The sequence below is a fragment of the Sorex araneus genome, chromosome 5, assembly GCF_027595985.1.
Source record: "Sorex araneus isolate mSorAra2 chromosome 5, mSorAra2.pri, whole genome shotgun sequence".
NCBI classification, from domain to species: Eukaryota; Metazoa; Chordata; class Mammalia; order Eulipotyphla; family Soricidae; genus Sorex; species Sorex araneus.
In genome coordinates this window covers 33,281,586-33,304,450 of record NC_073306.1, presented here as the reverse complement: position 1 = coordinate 33,304,450, position 22,865 = coordinate 33,281,586, and the positions used below count along the sequence as shown (strand labels likewise).

Sequence of the window (22,865 nt, the reverse complement as noted above, 5' to 3'; positions counted from 1 at the left end):
TTATTTATTTATTTTTGGAGGTGTTTGAAACTTTATTTAAATACTGTGATTTACAAAGTTGTATAGCACAGCATGTAGGGCGTTTACCTTGCACACAGCCTACCTGGGTTCAATTCCTCTGCCCCTCTCGGAGAGCCTGGCAAGCTACTGAGAATTTCTCGCCCGCACGGTAGAGCCTGGCAATACCCATGGTGTATTCTATATGCCAAAAACAGTAACAAGTCTCACAATAGAGATGTTACTGGTGCCCGCTCCAGCAAATTAATGAGCAACGGGATGACAGTGATACAGTGACAGTGTATAACCATAAGGCCCAAAGGGGGGTGGAGAGAAAGGGGGTGGGGGAGAGAGAGAGAGAGAGAGAGAGAGAGAGAGAGAGAGAGAGAGTGTCAGGTGGAAGGGGAAGGCACGGGTGAAACAGGGACCATTGGTGGTAGGAAAACTATACTGGTGAATGGACTGGTGTTGGAACATTATATGACTGAAACCCAATCATGACCAACTTTGTAAATGTGTTTATCACTGTGATTCAATTAAAAAAAAAAAACTAGACCAAATAACCAAGTTGTTTGAAATACAGTTGTTTCAGGTATTCAGTGTTCTAACTCCAGTCTCACCCATCTCTTGACCTTCCTTCCCTCCACCAGTGTTCCCTGTTAAACCCACCCCACTAGCCTTCCCCCTTAGCAGGCACAAGAGAATTTATATTACTTGTTACAACATAATATCTCATACAGCATATATCTTAAAGTCATTGCTCAAGGGTTTACTGAGCCATTAGTGGAGCCTTTTGTATTAGAGTTTTTCACCCCATGAGCTTAGTAGGTTTCTATGCAGCTTTCACATCTAATTTTCTGTGCTCTTACTGGGCTGTCTGTACTGTGAAATTTGGAGATGCGGCCACTCATTCCAGGAGCCGTGAAACTGGGATGATTCAGCCGCATAGGGTCTCGGCTGGGTCCTTTATATGCTGGTGGGAGTGGGCTGTGGGTGGAGCTCTGGGCCTTCCAGCAGGGCTGGGACTCGGCCTGCCCCCATCCTGAGAAGGTTCCAGAGATTCGGGTCCAGAGACCAGACCTACCTAGGTCGGCTCAGCTGCGGCATCTCTCCCTAATAAAGATTTTTTAATAACTAAGAGAGGAAGAGACTACAAGAGAGAATAATGCACCTTCGCCGCAAAATCCAGATCCTCCCAGTACCACTATTGGGAGGTTATCAGAGAATGAGATGAAGTGATGAGGACTGCCAAGTCAAGCCTGTGTCTGGCCCCCAGTTTTATCAAGAGCTGCTATCACCATTGTGCTGACTTTGAGGAAAATAGGCTTTTCTCGTGTGTGTGTGTGTGTGTGTGTGTGTGTGTGTGTGTGTGTGTGTGTGTGTGTGTGTTCTGGGGTGGTGGGGAGCAGTAAACCCTTTCTGTGACTCCTATAGGTCTCTAAGTAAAGCTGAACTTATCAGTCATGTGGGAGTGCAAGCGTGGTTCGACATTAGAAAATCAGTTTACATAATTTATTACATCAGCGAGGTAAAGAAGAAAGATACCTGTGATTATACCTTTAGGCACCCAAAAAAAAAAAAGTTTGATGTAATTCAAGACCCAATCATGAGTGCAGAAAGAAAAATTCTCTGTAAATGCACAATAGAGAAAGTGTTCTCAATTTGATTTAAAAAGTTCCACAAAACCCTACAAGTATTTTTATGTTTAATGATATGAAAACTAGATGATTTTTCCCCAACACTGGAAAAGAATATTTCTTTTCAGTACTGATCAACATTTTTCTGAAAGGTCTAGTTAACATAATAAGAGAAGAAAAGGAAATAAAAGGCATAAGGATTAGGAAGAAATAAAACTGTCTTTATTCACAGATGACATGATTGTTTATGTTGAAACTCCCAAAGAATCGGGGGAAAATTACAGAGCCAGTAAACAATTAGAGCAGACCATAGGAATTTTGATTAACGTGCACACGTCAGTTATTTTCCTGTATATCAACAATGAACAATTGGGATTTGAAATGAAAAGCCACTGTCACTGGTCATCTGGATAGTGAGGAATAGAAATTCGGCTTTGGGGGACTGAAGAGATTACTGTTGGTCAGGCCTTACTTTGCATGCAGCAGACTTGGTTTTGCTCCCATAGCGTACCCCGAACACCACCAGGAGTGATTTCTCAGCACAGAGACAGGACGTGCCGAGCCAGGAGTAAGCACTGAGCACCACGAGGTGTTGCCCAAAACCGAACAAAAAAATTGGGCTTTTGGTAGTGATTTTGAATTATAATGCTATGTACTTAAAACTTACGTAAGGCTATAAAACAATGTTACCCCAATAAATTTTTTAAACACTGTTATTTATATTAATACCTTGAGAAATGAATACTAGGCCTAAATCTAGTAAAATATATGTACACGTATAGGGAAAACTAGGAACTCCAAAGAAATCCAGTAAAAATGGAGAGATGTTCCATGTTCATGGATAGCAAGACGCAGTGTTGTGAAGATGTCAGTTAATCACCATGAGATACAGCTACAAAGCTTTCCTGTTTGAGTTCACACAATGATCACCCAATCCCCCACCAGTGCACATCTTCCACCACCAAGGTTCCCAGTATCCCTGCCATCCCACCCCTCCCCCTGCCTCTATGGCAGACAGTCTCCCGCATACTCTCTTTCGTATTGCTTGTTATGAATAGCATAAGATTTCTTGTGGCTGCAAGAGTGGCTGCATGCTCCTGGAATTCTACAACTTTAGATAATTAGGGTACCAGCCTGATTTTAAATTCCAGCAGTAATTTCATGGTTATCAACATATTTTTCCTTTGTGGGGCCACATCCCAGATGTGGGGGTTACTCCTGAGTTTGGGGGCTCATTGCTCGAGAGTCACGTGGTGCTAGGAATTGAACCCCACCTTCAACATGCAGCACATACATTCAGCTGACCCCCAACAAGCTAGTTATTTAAGGTTTCCATGGAAAAAACAAAAGATCCAGAATTGGATGTGCAGTGCTGATGAGGAGCAGACTTGGGGTGGGAGCCAGTGCTGCCCACTCAGACATACAGTAAAGTTCCAATAATCAAAACAGTCAAGCTGGTAAAAGAACAGATGATGTAGAGCTCAGAAATAGACCTACACAAATATAGCCAATTCATGCGTGTGCTCTTTGGGCCATACCCAGCAGTGCTCAGGGGTTACTCCTAGCTCTACCTGCAGGAGTTATTCCTGGCAATGCATGGAGAGCCATATGGGATGCCAGGGACCAAGCCCAGGCATAGGTCCACAGGCAAGGCCCGTGCCTTCTCCACCATACTCTCTCTGTTGATCTGGCACAGAGGGGAATGGCAGTCTAGTGGAAACACTCTCCAACAAAGCCTACTGCAGAAATGGGACAGCCACATGCAGAACAACTGACACTTCCACCTTCCATGAAAATTAACTCAAAATGGAACTGAAAAATAGACGTAAATGTAAAGTCTGTATCACTGTGTCACTGTCATCCCGTTGCTCATCGATTTTCTCAAGCGGGCACCAGTAATGTTTCCATTGTGAGACTTGTTACTGTTTTTGGCATATCGAATATGCCACGGGGAGCTTGCCAGGCTGTGCCATGCGGGCGGGAAACTCTCAGTAGCTTCCCGGACTCTCCGAGAGGGGCAAAGAAATCGAACCCAGGTCAGCTGTGTGCAAGGCCTTACCGCTGTGCTGTGGCTCCAGCCCATGCAAAATAATAAAAATTTCCCAAAGATTGCAGGAAAAAATACAGGTGTCCTTGACAATGAGTTTTAGGACCAGAGAGAGAGCACAGCCAGTAACGTGTTTACCATGCACAGGGCACACCATGGCCCCACACATTATCCTCCAAGCACTGCCCAGAGTGATCCCTGAGTACAGAGCCGGGAGTAAGCTCTGTACTCACCGGGTAGGGCCCAAAACAACAACAGCAGCAGCAAAACCCACAAAGTGTAGTTTTTGGGGGTGGGGAAATCAGTAACTTTGTTAAAATGTAAAGTTTTTGCTCTGTGAAAGACCCTTAAGAAATTGGAAGGAAGAAGACTAGAGAAAAATACGTGCAACACTTATATTTGATAAAGATTTTTTCCAGTGTGTACAAAGAAACTCTTAAAACTGAACAGTAAGAGCCAGAGAGTTCAGTGGGCTGATCATATACTGTGTATGCAGGAGAACAAGTTTGATCCCCAACACTACATGCTCTCCTCAGCACCTCTGGGAGTAACCCCTGAGAACAACCTGTTACAGTAAAAAAAAAAAAATACCCCCCACCAAACCAAGAATTCACTAAGAAGAAAACAGTTCAGTTTGGGGGCTAGAGTGATAGCACAGTGGGTAGGGCGTTTGCTTTGCACACAGCCCAGCCAGGTTCGACCCCCAGCATCCATATGGTCTCCTGTGCCCACCAGGAGTGATCTCTGAGTACAGCGCCAGGAGTAAGTCCTGAGCTCCACTGGGTGTGACCAAATGCAAATCAAGACAAAGAAGAAGAATCCAATTTTGAAATGGGACAAAGACCTTAATAAACACTCCCCCCAAAAGAGACGTACAGGGCCAGGGAGATGGCTCAGAAGGCCGGAGTGCATGCTCTGCATGAAGGGACCCCAGGTTTGATTCCCAGCGTTGCCTGGAACACTTGTCAGGGACCACTGGGAGTCAACCAAAATTATCTCCAACCAGAAGATAAAAAGAGGACAGATAGGTCTTCCTGGCAAACAGGCATGTCCGTATGTGTTCCTATCAGTGTCATTAGGGAAGTACAAAATAAAGCAATAGAGTACCATCAGTAGGTATTATCGGAATTCCTGAAATTACAGGCGCTGACTCTGGCGAAGGCTGAATGGGTGTGTGAGCAAGGGCATCTCTAAGTCATTGCTGGGGGGACACGAGGAAGGCGGTGTGACAGCATTGTAAAACACTAAGCAGTCTGATTGTAGTGGGCACTCTGCTAGTTACTGAGCCAGAGGAATAGGAAGCTGTCTATCCATCTCTCCCCACAAATACTTGTAGCAGCTTTACTCACAATTGCCAGCACCTAGAAGGGCCCAAGATGACCTTCAGTAGGTGAATAAATAAACAAACTGGCATACAGCCAGACGGTGGAGTATTACGATGCAGAGCTAAGATGAAAGAAGCCAGTCTCCAAAGGACATGCACGGTATGTCTTCAAGTTTGTGGCACTCTGAAGAAGGCAGAACTGAGGAGACAATCAAACGATCCGTGTCACTTAGGGGAAGAGGGAAGAAGAAAAGGAATGAGTAGCTGCTTTATACCTTTGTCAAAGTTCACAGAATCTTGCAGAGCAAAGTGGGAGCCTTGAAGTGAACGTTGAGTTTAATAATCCTGTGTCAGCCTTACGTTTGTTCATTGCCTCCAGTGTACCACGGTAATGCCGGAGGTTCCCAGTAGGGGAACTGTGAGGAGGGGCAAGAAGCACACGGAATTCTGTACTATCCGCTTTGGACATCTGTCTACAACTTTCACGATATGAGATATGTAGATCAGAGGGAAAACAACAACATACAATCCAGGACTTTGAAGCCAGCAAGTACTGCATTTAAGTCTTCTTCTTCATGCTGCTTACCAGTTGAGTCTCAGTTTTCCTTTAGTCATAAACAATGTTCTATTGTTTTTTGAGGATTAACAATAATGTAAAGGATTAAAATAACAACAGTGAAAAAACCCACCTGTTATTACTGAATAATTACTGGTTATACCTTTCTCTCTTTTTTTTTGTGGGGAGAGGGATGTCTTTGGGGCCAGACCTGTTGATACTCAGGGCTTACTCCTGGCTCTGAGCTCAGGGATCACTCATCATGGTGCCCAGAGAACTCTGTGGGGTGCCAGGGATTGAGCCTGGACTGGCCAAATGCCATTCAAGCGCCCTCCCCACAGTGCTGTTGCTCCAGCACCATCTCTCCTTCCCTCTCTCCATAGAGGAGGCTCCAGTACAGCCTCCTCTCCCCTCTTTCCTGAGTTCTTCTATGTAAAAATCCCTCACATGACCCCCTGCTGCCTGCCACAGGGTTGGGACTCCAGTCCTGGCAGGAGGACTGTGACCTGGGTCTTGCATCCTTTGTTCCCTCAGTACTAAGTCGTGTGCAGTTCCCTAAGCACTGGTCTTCTTGGAGCATTTGCACATACTGTATCCTCTGTCCAGAACACCCCTCTTCTCTCTTCTCTCGGCTTCACTGCCTCTGGATAACTAGCTAAGCCCCCAGACCACTCGAACCACCCCATCCCTGCACTCCCATAACCTGTGCATCAGTGCTGTCCTCAAAGTCAGAGGTGGTTTTACTGACTTACCTTTTGTTTGCTTAAGTACAACTTCCTTTAAGGCAGGAACCAAAGTGGAAAACTTAGATCCCTTCTGAAACTTGCCCACAGGTACTTTTGGTGAATGAACATGGACTGCACCAGAAGCATAAAAGGACTTGGTCTTTCTGGTTTTTAATGCACAGATTATTTTTATGCATTCATCATATTATGCTCAAATAAGTTTGATGCTTCCAGAAGCAGGACTGGGTTTGTTCTGTGACTTTGAGTGCTCCTGGCCTTTTGGTAGAGCTGTGAGCTCTGATCTTGTGGGTTTAGGGAGAAGGTTGTCTAGAAACTACATAATGACTGTATCTTAACTGGGAGCTGATAGAAGAATTGGATGCAAGTTCTCCCTGTAGGGTGAGTACAAGGCCGTTGAGATTGAACCTCTTGGGCGAAGCTGGGAACTGTCATGCACGTCCCTGAGTGGATGTTAGTGTCACTTCAGCTCGTGCGTGAGCACACACACACACGCGCGCGCGCGTGTCCCTTTTCTAGCAGTCTTCCGACCTCTCCACGGAGGTTTGGAAACAGCCAACTGAGGAGAATCCAAATAGGAAAACTGAAAGGACTTGAAAGGTTTTTACTTTTATTCATTTTTTTTTTCTTTTTGGGTCACACCCAGTGATGCTCAGGGATTACTCCTGACTCTGCACTCAGGAATTACTCCTGGCAGTGCTTGGGGGACCATATGGGATGCTGGGGATTGAACCTGGTGTGCAAGGCAAATGCCCTCCCCGCTGTACTATCGCTCTGGCCCATTGGAAGGTTGTTTTTTTTTTAATTGAAAAAAATGACAGTGATTCAGATGAATTTAGATTAGTAAAGGCAGTGGTTCAAAGTTAAAGCAGTAGGAACAGGAACTGATAGTTGTACAAACTTGATACTTGACTTTATTTTTGGTTTGGGGGCCAAATATGGGGGTATCAGAGGCTACTCCGGGAGGTGTTCAGTGTGGCTTATGGTGTTGGGGATTGAACTGGGACCCCTGCACGAGAAGCCCATACTCCTGCTGAGCTCTCTCCGGGCCCTTTGTGGCCTTTCAAAGACTGCTCTGATTACAGTCTAGGGTCAGTCGCTTTGCTCACGTGTATATTCTAACCAATTTAAGAACTAAAGAACTTGTTATCTCTTACACAAGGATACACAATCAGAGTAGAAGAGTTAGTGTTAGTAGAAGAGTTAATGACACTTAAATCCCAGTGTCAAGGCTCAAACCCAGGGCCTCAGACCCACAAAGCACATACTTGTCACTGAGCTGGTTCTAAAATCTTCTTGAAGTTTATTGCTTTATACTTAAGTACAGAAGGACTTGGGTGAGAAAGGAAGATGGCTCCCTTGTCAAAATATGGGGCATGGGGGTTTGGAGACGTAGTTAGGGACTTGAGGTACTTGCACGTGGCCAACCCTGGTTTGACCACTGGTACCCATAGGGTCCCCTGAGCACTTGGAGAAGTGATCACAGAGCCAGCAGTAAGCCCTGAGCTCTGCAGTTATGGTCCCAAACTGAAGATTATTTTAAATGTGCTTTGGTGTTTGGTAATCACAAATGTGACTAGGGCCTGGGCTGGCTCTTCCGTGGACGAGGCCTTTCGCCCACGTGGGAGACGCTGAGACCGCAAGATCTCCAGCACCGCTCACATGCCAGAGCATGACCCCAGGCTCTGCTGTTTGGGATCCCTGGGGTGCTGCAACCAAGTGTTCCATCTCTGGTACACCCCAGCCCACAGCCAAATATGTGCAACCCACAGTCATCACAGAAACAGAGCCAGCAAAGGGAAGGAAAGAAGGGGGCGGGAATATTACCTTAGAGAAGTCATGCCGTATAAAGCTCCAGCCAGAGACCCTTTGTAAGGCCTCTGCTGTGCAGAGAAGTTGGTGGGCCAGAGAGATAGTACAGGGTAAAGCACTTGCCTTTCACCTGGCCAAACCCAGGCGCCATCTGTGTTTCCTCAAGCACTGCTAGAAGTGATCCCTGATCATGGACCCTGGAGTAAACCCCGAGCCCAGCAGGTGTGGCCTAAAAGCCAAAACAAGTAAAAATAAGTAAATGGGTTAGTGGGTCTCAGTAAGCAACTTAACGAGGGAAGAAGAGACTGTATTTGTGTCCTATCTCGTGAATGACAGGAAGGTGTGCCTCGTCATGCTCAGACACTGGCCCCTCCTCTCTGGGTCTAGGAACCATCTTCTTATTATTATTGTCAAGGGAATTGTTCCTGGTTAATTTCACATCTCCTACCTCCAGACAAAGATAGCAGTGATCACAGTGCCTTGCCTCTCTAGAACCCGTTTCATGAATTTATATGCACTGTTGCACTGTTGTCCCATTGTTCATCGATTTGCTCGAGTGGGCACCAGTAACGGCTCCATTGCAAGAGCTTGTTATTGGTTTTGGCATATCAAATTCACCACGGGGAGCTTACCAGGCTCTGCCGTGCGGGCAGGATACTCTCGGTAGTTTGCTGGGCTCTCCAAGAGGGACAGAGGAATCAAACCCAGGTCTGCCATGTATAAAGCAAACACCCTACCCGCTGTGCTATCACTCCAGTACATGAATTTATATATGTATATGTATATATACACACATATACATACATATATACACACATGTGTATTTATATGGGGCATGGGGGTTTGGAGACGTAGTTAGGGACTTGAGGTACTTGCACGTACCTCATATATATGGGGGCGTGGCATACCTGGCAGTGCTCAGGGCTTCTTCCTGGTTCTGCTTAGGGATCACTCCTGGCGAGCCATATAGGGTACCAGGAATTGAACCCAGGTCATCCAAGTGCAAAGCAAGTGCCCTACATGCTGAACTAATGTTTCTGCCCCTTATAAAAATTTATATTTATATTATCTCCACAATACAGAGCTCTTCTGCATGGCTCTCCAGTATTATTTATTCACTCTGGTTGCATCATTACAAGACCACAATATCCTCATCCTCACATGTCCCTTGAACACTAGCTTCCGATGACTCTCAAAGATTGTGACTTTGGTGATGTTGATTACAAATGTCAGACTTTCCAGCGTATGCAGGGAGACTTACTGTAATTTGTTTTCTTGCCATGTTGAATATATCTCTTGAAATTACCAAGATTGAATCATGAAAGAACAGCAAATCTGAACAGACTGATGGCTTGCAAGGAGATTGAATTACTTGTGAGGTTTTTAACTAATCAAACCTCCCAGTAAGCAAAAGTCCAGGACAAGTTGACTTCATTAGCGAATTCTGTCTAACATTTAAAGAATTAATCTCGGGCTAAAGCAATAGCACAGAGGGTAGGGCGTTTGCCTTGCACACAGCCGACCCGAGTTCAATTCCCATATAGTCTCTTATGGTCCCCTGAGCACCGCCAGGGGTAATTCCTGAGTGCAGAGCTAGGAGTAACCCCTGTGCATCGCCGGGTGTGACCCAAAAAACAAAACAAAATAAAATAAAGAATTAATCTTGGTTCTTTTTGACCATTTTCCAAAAAATAGAAGAAATGTGAATACTTTGAACTTGTTTTATGAGGCCAACTTTGCTTTAATAACAAAACCAAACAAGGAAGTTATTTTTAAAAAATGGAAATCTTACTGGAAATAACATTAAGAACAATGTGGTGGGTCTTGGGGCATTTTAGTGGTGAGGTATGGTAATTGTATGCATCAAAATCATAAACAGGACCTCAGATAAAACAGAGATCAGGGCACTTGGCACGCGCACAGCCAGCCCCTGTTAAGTCCCTGGCACCATATGTGGAAGGATCTCCAGGAGCACGAGATGACATAAGCACAGAGCCAGCAGGAGAAAACCCTGAGCACTGCTAAGTGTGGTCCCCTCCCCCCCAAAAAAACCATAAATGTTAACACTACTGTAACATGTCATCTAAGTTACAACCATAATATAATTAAATAATAAAAGTTGGGAAAGGAACAAAGAGAAGAGAAAATTACTGACCAATATTTCTGATGAATGATAGATATAAAACATCTCAACAGAATATTAAAAAGCCAAATTCAAAAATATATTCAAAGGCTCATATACCACGACCCAAGTGGAATTTATTCCAGGGATGCAGGACAGGGATGATTAACACACAAAGTATCGATGTGACGTGCCTCATTTACTTAATAAGTATAAAATCATGATTAGCTTAGGAGCAGAAGAAAAGACATTTGGCAAAATTCAACATCATCTTGATAAAAGCATTCAATAAAGTGTATATTTAGAGAATGTCAATATAATAAAGACCATGCATGAGAAGCCCACAGCTAAGATACTCAGTAGTGAAAGGCTGGAAGCTCTCCCTCCAAATTCAACAGCAAGACAAGAATGTTTCCTCTTGCATCTTTTACTTTTATTAGTACTAGAAGCCCTGGAAAGCATCTAGGCAAGGAAAAGAAATAAAAGACATCCATATGGGAAAGGAACAAGTAGAATTGTCTGTATTTGCATTTGATATTATTTGTAGAAAGCACTTAAGATTGCACAAACACACACACACTGTTGTTGAACTAATAAATTCAGTAGAGATACTGGTCACAAAATCAAAGTACAAAAGTCAGTTATGTTTCTTTATAGTACTGACAAATTAATAAGGAAATTAAGAATACAATATGGGGGGCCAGAGTGATAGTACAGTGGGAGGGATTTTGCCTTGTATGCAGCCAACCTGGGTTTCATCCCGGGCATCACATATGGTCCCCTGAACCTTCCTAGAATAATTCTGGGTGCAGATCCAGGAGTAACCCCTGAGCATTACTGGGTGTGACCCAGAAGCAAACAACAACAAAAACAAAAATGAATATAATTCAGGGTCTGAATATGATTCAGGTCTGAAACCATAGGCCCTAGTTTCAGCCTCCAGTACATCCCCCCCATCCCACACACACACAGAGTAAAATACTTATAAGTAGATTTAAACAAGGAGACGGAAGACCTGTACAGTGAAAATTATTAGATATTTATGAAAGAAATTGAAGAAGACACTAATGCAAAGATACCCCATTGGATATCTTCTGAATTGGAAGGATTAATATTTAAATATCTATGTACCCACCCTCCCCCTTGCCCCGATGAGACCTCAAGTTGCCGACGGCCATGATCCCAGAGACACACAAACCAATCTCGGAACCCAGCGGCTTTTGGTAGAAATCCCTCCAGACTTGATTACTAAAATATCAGAAATCCAAAATTGCGCGGCCGCTATCATGGCCGTGTGACATCATATGCTCTTTATAATCAGCAATAGAAAACAAATTATCTAATGATGCCTTTTTGGCAGGTCTGATTGTTGGGGAAAATTCCAAATAATAATGGTGGGTCTTTTGTCAAAATATTAAATGTAATCAAAGTAGAGAGAGAGTAAAGTGGAAATCATCTGCCACACAGACGGGGCAGAGGGATGGGGAGTATACTGGGGTGCTTGGTGGTGGGAAATGTGCATTGGTGAAGGGATGGGTGTTTGATTATTGTATGACTGAGACTTAAACTTGAAAGCTTTGTAACTGTTCTCGTGGCGATTCAATATAAATAAATAAATATACCTGAAGCAATCTACAGATTCAGTGCAATCCCTCTCACAGCTCATTTGATTCAGCGTAGCATAGTGCATCTCCCACTCCTGTCTCCTCTTGGACTCCTTTGGCCTTGCATGCTAAGAACTATCCTACTATAGAGGACTTTCAGTCAAGTAATAAAGCCAACTGGTGCTGCTTGGTGTACGCCCAAGAAATACTCATTTCCTTATTCTTTTTACTACCGCCGAGAGAAAGGCAGAGGATTTTGAACTACAGAAGCAGAACTGCATTGAAAGAGTTGCAGCAGAGCCCTGGAGGAGAGTTGCTCTGAAGATTGCTTAGCTAGCTCAGGCTGCAGCGGTGGCCAGAGCTTCCTGCAGCCCATCCACCAGGGCCTGGAGACCAGGATAAACCACTGTAATGGAGCTGCCAAGTCACTGACCAAGTGGCAAAGTGCCCTGTTTGTAGAAAAGGCACAGCAGTACAGTATAGAGAACTCAAAGGTACGGAGAGAGAGACCGCAGATCCAGGTGGCTCAGATCAAGCCTCCCCCTTTTCTCTTAAGGTGATTAAGAGAGACACTGCCACTCACCTGTAGATCACTAAACTTGGGGCAAAAATGGTATGGAGGAGGCTGGAGAGATCGTACAGAGTGAGGCACTTGCCTAGCACCCAGCCAACCCTAGTTTGATCCCCTGAGCACAGAGTGACCCTGGACGTTGCTGGGTGTGACCCCAAAACGAGCAAAGCAAACAACAACAACAAAATTGTTAAGCCCCTGTCTGCCTGGCAGTCGGACACTGAAGGGCCATGGTGCCAAGGTGGAGTGGGTCAGCAGCAGCCAGGATGGGGGTGAGGCTTGTGGCTGTGCAGGACGAGCCTGCAGCCTACAGTCATCGGGTGGGAGGGAGCGCACAGTCGGAGGAGAGAGGACTCGTCCTCCAGGAGGAAAAGTTTCCGTCTTGGCTCTGGAAAGGCTCTGTGGCAGTGTTAAGTAACCTAGCTTACATAAAGGCTCTCCGAAAACAATTAAAATGCAAGTGTTTAATGACTGGGTAGAATTGCTAATGCTGACACACTGCCCATGCCGGTCCCCATATGGTGGCATCTTCTAGAAAGAAAGAGCCCTGCCATGGGGGGGAGACTCGCATCTCTGTTAGGAACGGAGGAGAGGAGAGAACGAAGGGGGCGCCGAGGGATGAGCACGAGTGTGGTGCCGTGGCAGCCTGAATTAAGTCGCTGTGTTTGCTGGGAACTAAGAGTGAGAAGCGATTATTTATCAGGCGGCATGCTAAGTTGCCGCATCTATTTTATTCTCTCAAATGCAAGACTCCTCTTCATTAAATTAGCACAGGGAATGAGTCGAGGGAAGGCATTATGGTGGACTAAGCTGAGTTCAGTTTCTTCTGAGAAGGTTCTAGAGGTTGGACCCTTGGTCACCAGATGCCTGATCTTGAGAGTCCTCAGAAATGATCTATAAAGTCCCTTCTCCCCTTGCCCCGGGTCTCAGACGTCCTCCCTGCACTTCCTGCCAAGGTGCGCAGTGCCGCCCTGCAAACGCTTTGTTAGCTCCATAGAGACTCACACCATGTACCATATTCTATGCACTGCACTCACCTCATTGCTCATGGTCCAAGAGAGAAAGATATATTTCTTTAAAAAAATTTTTTTTTTTAATTTTTAGGCCTCATGATTTACAGTAGTGCTATTACCATTGCGGCCCTGCAGAGCCTGACCCAGTGGGTGTCCAGTGCGACCTTGCTGGGCCGAGACGATGTCCCAGTCCTTGCTCCTGTCCTCCCAACCAGGGACTGGCGCTGAGGATCAGTGCCCGCAGCCCAGACTGAGGGAGGCTGGGGGCCAGACATTGTCTTAAGTACTTTATTCTCAGCCTAGTCCATTCCGACAGCTTGATATAAGTCCTGGCAGGGCCCCATTTAAAGGGAAAATTTGGAGGCTGGAGTGATAGTATAGCAGGTAGGGTGTCTGCCTTGCACATGGCCAACACGGTGTCATCCCCAGTGTCCCAGATGGTCCCCTAAGTACCACTAGGAGTGATCCCTGAGCACAGAGCTAGGCGTAACCCCTGAGCATCACAGGGTGTGACCCCAAAATATACATAAATAAGATAGAGGGAAAATTTAGGCACAGAGCATACCCAGAGCCACCTGGCTTGTGGGATTGGATTAGCAGACAAGGCCATGCAGAGTGGCACTGAGAGCCAGAGGAAGGAACGGGGTGAGCAAGAGGGCGGGGGGTGGGGTCAGCCTGGGGTGAGTGTCCATGGGCAGGGTGCGGATTCTCCTCGGAAGGGGAGCGGTAACAGAAACAGGGAAGTTGTGCTTTGATGGACGGGTTGGTGTCACTGGCCGGGGCAGGTGGGGTGAGCAAGCCTTCTGTCAGCCCTTCCCTCTCACCGCCTCAAGGTCGTTTCTCCTCTCACTGGGCCTCTCTGGGGCCCCAGGACTTTAATCCGCCCAGCTTAGGAACTTGCTTTGCAGACCTCTCACTTCAGAAAGCTTTCTCTTTCCCCGCTTCCTCCCTCGAGCTGTTGCCCCATTTCTCTGTCTCCCTTTATAGCAAAATCCTAAAAATAGTCATTATCCCATGACTCCTCCAGCTCTTCTCCTTTTTCTCGTAAATCCGGTGAAGTCAGCGTTTTGCCCCGTGTGCCCCCAGGAGCCGTCTCTGTGGCACCTCTGTGGTGCCCGGGTTCCGGCGTCCCCATGGCCTCCTCCCCGCACGTTCCCGGGGGCTGTGTCTGCCTCCTGGGCTGCTCAGTGCTCTCCGCAGCTCTCGGATACCCGGAAGCCTGTGGCACCTGTCAGCATAGCAGCATTTACCCGAGACCCCCGCGTGACAGGCCTGCCCCTGCTGTCTCACCCCCGTCACTTTTGTGGGGTGCTCTAGCGGACAGCCAGCCCCTCTGAGTGTGCCTCCTCGCCACATCCTCCCGAGATCCCTGGGAACAGGGTGGTTCCCACACGCAGGCAGGAAGTCAGAGTTCCCATGGCCCGCCGGCCAGTGTTCTCTTAGTGTTACCCGGCTCTCCTACGCGTCCCATCTACTGCCCACTGCCCAGCCCGGCCCCTGTTGCCTGGTGTTGGGAGAGTGACGCGGGCCGGCGGCCGTCTGGCCTCTTCTCTGGGGTCCCAGTCGTCCATCTGGTGTCCTCTGGAGAGTGCGGTGGTTTATTGCCGACTTCACCCTCAGGGCCTGGTGGTCACGTTCGCTGGACAATGGGTGCTCTGACCGGTCGAAATGCTAAATCTCCCCCAGTGAAAGGCCAGCTGCAGAGTAGGGGAAGAACAAGGGCTGAGTGATCTGACCAGACATCTGGGGGGCCTGCTGGCATTTGCAGTGCCAGTGCCTTGGAGAAACTCGCTATTCTGGCCCGAGGGAGTTGGCGACTGTTGATCTTGGTGGTTTTGACCGCCAGCTGCCCCAGAGGTCCCTGCGTGCTGTATGACTCAGACTCCCCAACACTCCCCTTATTCTTCTCTCCATGGGACAATCACAGGCCACGTCTAAGGCATTTTAATTTGGTAATCACTTGACTGGCCCGCTGTGCCCGGGGTTGGGTGCTGTGGAGGCTCCTGATGCAACCTACGCTCACCCGCTCGTCTCCCAAGCGCATCTCCCTACCACACACTGCCTTGGGAACAGCCCACCTGCCGCATCCGGCCTCGGGTGCTCCCGCTTGTCAGGGCTCCCTCCTCCCCATCACTGCCTTCCCCGAGCCCAGGGCCCCGGGACTCTGTGCCATATTGATAAAGCTCCTTCCCACGAGTTCATGGCGGGAGCCAGGGAGGCCAAGATGCGGCCCAGGGCTTGTGTGTTGTTGTGCATGAGTTTTTTCACCGTGCGCTGCTAGAAGGACCGGGATTATCCAGCGATTTTTTTCACTAGGCGGCTTTGCTGGAGTTCAGAGGCCCACAGGAGCCCATAGGACAAGGCGGGCGCAGGGGAAAAGGGGCCCAGGCCCTCACCTCCCTCGCTGCCTGCGTCTCCTCTCTCCTGCATCCAACTCCGCGCCCACCCCGTGCTGCCCTGGCCTCCCCTTCCCTCCATGACACGCCCCCGGGCCCCTGCTGGGGCTAGTGCCCCTGTGAGGTGTCAGAGCTTCCCACTTCCATCCCAAAGCCTCCACGGACCGTGAGTGACCTTGGACAAGTCACCTCTTAGCCAAGTGTCTGATTTGTTAGCAGCCTCTACTCAAGGGGCTACTGAACAGAGTATTGGGGGTGGGGTGGGGAGATCTTAAAAAGCACTGTAGGGAAGCCTAGGAATGCTGACCCAGAAGCTCCCGGTAGGCTCGGTAATGGCCCTGAAGTGTAGAGCTCCCTTCCCAAATGCTGTTGTTTACATAATAGAATATCATTACAGAAATTCTCTTGTTAAGCCTTTGTCAGGATTTTGCCTGCCAAATGCAGTCCCAGCGCTGCCGTGTCACCCAGACCTCATGTTTGCATGCCAGGCTTTAAATTTCATCGGGAGGGAAGGCTCGAGGAGGTGCACATGGGTGCCCGTGGGTGCGTCTGTGTTCTGTGAGCAGTGGCTTCTTAGGGTCTGGATGAGGCCCACCAGGGCACGGGAGAGAACATTGCATGCTGTATGCCGGCCGGTTGACATCATTTCTGCCGCCCAGTGCAGGTGCCAGCTGCTCTCCTCCTTGCCCGTCCCACCTAGTCCTGCAGAAGGCAGCCCAGAGGGAGATAGCCATGGGCCCCAGCACCACCGGGTAGCTGGGCATCCGTGTCTGCTGCAGGCCGAGAAGACCAGGGACTGGCCTGGAGCCTCCAGCCCAGCAACCACTGAACCAGTCCTGTCTCGGGGGAGAATTCTCTAGATCGCAGGGGCAAGGTTGTGGGGGGGTGGGAGGGCGGGATGATGACTCCAGCGCCCACGGAATGCCTCAGGGCCTTGAAATGGAAAGGGCTGATGAGTCTCAGGGTCTCTCTGCAAGACCAGGGCTGGAGCACACGCACATTCCACCCTCTCTGACCGGGGTTTGAGGCGGTCTCGTCGCCCCTGCATACCCTGGGCAATTCCAGGATCTCCCCATCTATGCAGGGTAGCAGGAAGGCAGGGCTGTGGCACATCTTCCCGTGAGAATTCCCAGTGCCAGGAGGGGGACACACGACCAGCCCCCACGGGACAGCATGGCATGTGGTGATGGAGACAGACCTGTGTTGTGGGACTGTGGGAATGCAGAGAGGACCTGCCGCCCAGTCTGGGGGCCAGAGGGCTCTCCAGGTGATGCCTGCATCGATGTTTCGTTGTGAAGGACACAGGCATAGACCGGTGCAGGCAGAGGGGAGGGGTGGCATGTAGGAGGGCACCCCCTGATAAACGTCCCGAGTTACGTGAAGAACCACAGCATGCATGTGGCTTGGGTTCAGGGCGGCAAGTGGCTCCGCCGGCTGGCACAGAGCAGGTGTGGGAGACGGGAGGCAGAGAAGGCCCACGCGTGAAGGGACACCAGGCGTGCAGTGCCCGGGACCTCTGCCGGACTCTCCCCGGGCTCTTCCCTTCCCAGCCTGGAGATACTTCTGGTCCCCGCCATGTTCGCTGGCTTCCCTCGGAGACTCCACAGAGCCCCGGGAGTCCCCCTGCGCCAGGTTCCACGGAGTGGCCTTGGCTGCCGTCTGGCTATTCCTGGATGACTTTTTGTGTCGTGTCTTGTTTCTGTCCCCTGGAAACTTGGATGAGAGAAGGAGCCATAGCGCTGATGGTAGGGGACGGAGCCGTCTGCAGGCTGAGAGGCCTCGGACCCTTTGTGCATCCCTGACCCACTGACCGCTAAGTGCCCGGCAAGCTGTGACTGTCCTCCTCTCCCCACAGGCCTGCCGAGCTAGCCACCAAGTACGCCAACTTTTCAGAGGGCACTTGCAAGCCGGGCTATGCTTCTGCATTGATGACCGCCATCTTTCCCAGGTAAGTGCTTCCGAGTCTGGGTGGCGAGTGACGCGCTTCTGAAAAGCAGCATTCTGTGGCAACTTCCTCCCGTGTCTTCACGTCGGTGGGAGCTCAGAAAGGCCCCAGCTCTAGGGCCCTTCCGACCCCAGCCTGCTGTCTGCTGTTTTCCGCCTCTGAAGCTCACAGCTACCCGCCGGAGGCCTCGCGCCTCTGTGCTGGTCCATCTGGGCAGGACCTAGAGAAGCCGCCCTGCCCGGAAGCTGCCCACCACGGTGTTGGTGACCACATGTGTTTGGAAGCTAGCACCAGCTGACCTTAGCACCTTCCTTCCTTGCTGGCCACTTGGCCTCCCTGAGTTCATTTCCTAGAGAAGAGGCCTGCTGGGGAAGCTGCCCTGAGCCCCCGGAATGTCTTTTCCCTAATTCCCGTGATAAAGGGGCCTTACCTGCTCGTCTGCCTTTTACCTCTGAGCCTTTTCTTCTCTGGCAGCTCTGGTCTCGCGATGGCCGATGCACGTGGCTTCCAGCGCAGGGAGGCTGTGGGATGCTCTGGTACCCACAGACAGTTGCAGTAGGTCCCAGAGGACAGCCTTTTGGGGACATTCTGGGGCCCGAAACATTGTGCTTGAACCCTGAGGGGGGGTCTGCTCATTGGAGCGTGGCTTACCTCCTAAGAAGCAGAGGTTGGGGTACACTGTGCTTGCAGAGGGGTGCCGAGAGACAGTGTGCCCCAAAGTAGATCCAGGGAACTGGTTCTCAATGCGCCTTTTCTCCTCCTAAACGTAAGCGGGCCACGCTCAGCTCCCTGCAGGACCGGGGGCCGTGCTGGCGGCGTAGAGGGCTCACATAGAGGGCTCATTGTCTGGGGGCTGCCTTTGGGATGGCAGTCCCGGATCCTCGCCGTGCACCCCTTACTTGGGCGGGTGGGCGGGTCCCGTGTTCTCACGCATGTTTTCTCAGGCCTCCATGTCTCAATCCCCGGCAGTTAACTGGGCATCGGTTTCCTTTAGTCTTTCTGATAGAAAGTCTTGTGTAAACCTGTGGTTTACAAACAAACCTTTGGGGCCTCAGAGATCGTGCAGGGGTAAGGCACTTGCCCTGCACGTGGCTGACCCCAGTTCCAGTCCCCGACATGGTCCCCCAAGCACTGCCAAGGATCTCTCCTGAGCAGAGAGCCAGGAGTAGCCCCTAGGCACTGTCAGGTACAGCCCCCAAACCAAACTAAATAAAATTAGGAAATTAATTAACTTAAATAAACAGAGGCAGTGCAGAGTAGGGAGCGGTGGAGGTAATGTACTCTTATTTCTAATCCTTTTTCCAGAGTCAGCCAATATTACCAGAAATGAAGCAATACTGTACTTATTATTTCAGATTTTAATTTTTAATTGTACGTGTGGTGGTGCTGGGGATTAAAGCCAGAAGAACCTCACACGCATCCCTGGCTAGAATTTGGTTTTTTACCCCAAACAATGTTAGAGAATTATCCTATCATAGTGTACTTGTTCAATAATTATGTGATACACAGTTATATAGATGAGTCATAATTTTACTAAAGGTAAGGGTTACCGGGACTGGAGAGATAGGACAGAAGGTGAGGCGCTTGGTTTGCACACAGCCAACCCTGGTTCGATCCCTGGCAGCGGCATCCCACATGGTCCCCAGGCACCACCAGGAGTAACTCCTGAGCATTTTCCCTGGGTGTGACTCCAAAACAAAACAAATCAAAGTAAGAGTCACTTATGTTTAAGTTACTTACAATAAAATTGACTTTTGGAGGCTGGAGCGATAGTACAGCGGGTAGGGCGTTTGCCTTGCACGCGGCCGACTGGGTTTGATTCCCAGCATCCCATATGGTCCCCTGAGCACCGCCAGGGGTAATTCCTGAGTGCAGAGCTAGGAGTAACCCCTGTGCATCGCCGGGTGTGACCCAAAAACCAAAAAGAAATAAAATAAAGTAAAATAAAATAAATTGACTTTTAGGTGTAGTTCTGAGTGTTGATATATGTACGCCTTTGAGTAATGGCTACATCAGACAATAGCACGTTTTTCCATCACCCTCTAAAGTTTCCTCCAAGTCAGCCCTACTTGTGCTATGGTTCCTCTGAACTCGGTGAACATCCACAGCTTAGCAACACCAAAGACACTGTCGGAGAATGTGCTGGCGTTGCTTATGTCTCTAGTAATACTGTTTCACTCATTGAGCTTGGTGGTTTTCTACATGTTTTCCTCACTGATTTTCTCTCATTCTTGATGTGCTGGGGGTCACCTTTTGGAGTTAGACCCCGTGGAGAATCCTGAGGGATTAAGCTGAGGTTGCCCCTTTTCTTCTCTGCCTGTCTTCATCAAAGGACAGGAAGAATAGCTGAGCACTCGTGGGATTTCTTGAATAGATCCGGAACTGTGGTTGTGGGCCCTGTATACGGCCCGGGACAGGTGGAGGCGGCTGGAACCTGGCCGGTAGGGAGGGGCTCTGCTTTCGTTCTGGGTTATTCTCAGTCATGTCCTCGAAGAAGGCAGGAGGTCCATGCCATGAGTCTTTCTAAATTTAGCTGTTCTTGAAGCTACTGAAAGCTCACTGTAGGCTTTTTTTATTTTTATTTTTTGGGGCGAGTTATTACACTTTTTTCATTCAGTGATGTTGAATATTATTTTCATGTGCTTATTTGGTATTCTTTTATCTTTGGAAAATTGTCTAAATCTTTTTTTTTTTCAATTATTTTTGGTTGTTGATCTTATTGAATTATAAGGCTTCTTTAGATATTCTGGACAGAAGCCATTTGTTGGAGCGTTTATCTGCAGATGTGTTTTCCCAAACTGTACCTTGTCTTTTCATTCTTTTAAAATGTCTTGCAGAGTGGTAGTACTTATTTATTTGGTTTTGGGCCGATCCAGTGGTGCTCAGGACTCACTCCTGGCTCTGCACTCAGGAATCCCTCCTGGCAGGCTCTGGGGATCTCTGGGGTGCTGAGGTTTGAAGCCAAGGCAGCCGCATACAAAGCAAGTGCCTTACCCGCTGTACTCTCTCTCTAGCCCATTTGTTTGTTTTTGGTGTTGGGTTTTTTGTTTTTGTTGTTTTTTTTTTTCCCTGCCGTTTTGGGTTACACCCTGTAATGCACAGGGGTCACTCCTGGCTTTGCACTCAGGAATTACTCCTGGTGGTGCTTGGGGGACCATATGGGATGCTGGGAATCGAACCCGGTCGGATGCATGCAAGGCAAATGCCCTGCCTGCTGTGCTATTGCTCCAGCCCCAAGACTGGAAGTTTTTGATCTTAACAGAGACCAATATAGTTTATTTCATGTTGAACCATCTTGTTTGAAAGCCAACATTTCTTTCTATTACCAAAGCACACTACTGAAGCACAGCAGCAGAGCCTGGCAAGCTCCCCGTGGTGCATTCGATATGCCAAAAACAGTGACAATGATGGGTCTCCTTCCCCTGACCCTGAAAGAGCCTCTAATACGGCAGCGTTGGGAAACATGAGTAAGGAGAGGCTGCTAAAATCTCAGGGCTGGGACGAATGGAGACGTTACTGGCGCCAGCTTGAGTAAATTGATGAACAATGGGATGACAGTTATATGATGAACAGAGACCAATATAAATTTTTTTCCATTCTGGTTTATGTTTTTAGAATTTGTTTACTTTCTCTTAGGCCTCCTAAGGAGTGTCCATGGGGCTTGGGCACCACTCAGGGGATACCTAGTCAACCTGGCTAGGCAGTACCAGAGCTCAGGCCTGATGATGTGGGGGCCGCCAGCGCCACCTCCCAGTGCTCAGAGCCCTCCAGCCTTACCCAGCAGTGCTGGGAGGAATTTCAGTGTTGTTGCTGTTTTTTCTTTTTGGGTCACACCTGGCAATGCCCAGGGTTTACTCCAGGCTCTCCACTCAGAAATCACTCTTGGGTGTGCTTGGGGGACCATATGGGATGCCGGAAATCGAACCTGGGTCCCTGGGTTGGCTGCGTGCAGTGCAAACACCCAACCCCCCCTCTGGCCCCTGATTTCAGTGTTTCATTTAAACAGTCTTTCCCTAATCTAACATTAAGAGATTTTTTTTGCCTTATTGTCATTTTTATTGGTATGTATCTTCCATTTCAAATAAATGTTTGTGTGTAGTAGAGAGAAAGTGTTGAGGTTCAGTTTCTGCATTTGTGTTTGGTTATTCTAGAATTGTTTGTTCAAGCCTGTCCCTTTCCTTTAAATTGTTGGTTGGAAAGCAGTTATATGTGTGTGTGTCTGTGTGTGTCTGTGTGTGTCTGTGTGTGTCTGTGTCTGTGTTCATGTGTTTTCCTGAATTTCTTCTGTTTCTGTGAGTTCTGTATTAATCCTTGCTCCGATATCAGACATGCAAAATCAATCATGTCTTCTCTTAACAAAGCCGTTTTGTTTCTTCGTTTCCTGGCCTACAGGCCTCTTGCTCCTTTTTCTTGCCCAGTTGACTGGCCTGAGTCTTCAGTCAGAGTTGAGCAGACGAGATGAGTGACCGTATGTGCCTGCCTTCTGTCTCAGGAAAAAGCCTTCAGTCTTTGTCCTCCATGGTGGCTATTAGCTCTTGGATTGCCCTTCCCCCTTCTCCCTCCCCACCCCCCACCAGATCGAGGACTTTTCTTTATTTCTAGTTCATTGAGAATTTTTAGCATGATTAATGTTCATTTCTAGCATGAGCTTCATTTGGTTGTGATGTATTATTCTTTTGATAGTGTATTGCTCGGGTTCTATTTGCTTGACCAGAGGCTTTCTCATGGTGTCTTTAGTTTAGGTATCAGGATAATGCTAACCTTATATATTCAGTAGGAGAATGTTCTTCATATACAGTTTTCTAAATGTCTCATGTAGAATTGATACTATTTTTCCTTAACTGTTTGATAGCTTTTATTAACAATGACATCCAGGCCTGTGGTTTTCCTTGTGGACATGGTTTTTTATGAAATCATTTTAATAGGGGCCGCAGTGATAGTACAGTGGGTCAGCTTCAGCTTCCCACGCAGCTGACCAAGGCGCAACCCCTCGCGTTCCATATGGTCCCCCAAGCACCACCAGGAGAGATCTCTGAGCGCAGAAACCAGGAATAAGCCCTGAGCACCACAGGATGTGCCTCCCGCCCCCACCCCCCAA

The 22,865-nt window shown here is 48.3% G+C and overlaps 1 protein-coding gene across 4 annotated transcripts in view; it reads left to right on the top strand.

Annotated features, from left to right (window-relative positions):
* ST3GAL3 (ST3 beta-galactoside alpha-2,3-sialyltransferase 3) overlaps positions 1-22,865 on the top strand; it is a 193,767-nt gene that overhangs the window by 105,985 nt on the left and 64,917 nt on the right. For 2 of the 4 annotated variants that reach the window (XM_055139619.1, XM_055139618.1), the window contains one exon: positions 17,678-17,770. The exons of the other annotated variants lie outside the window; for them this stretch is intronic. In XM_055139619.1, coding sequence (XP_054995594.1) covers positions 17,678-17,770 — 93 coding nt within the window. The remainder of the gene's footprint in view (positions 1-17,677; positions 17,771-22,865) is intronic. 4 annotated transcript variants of the gene reach the window in all.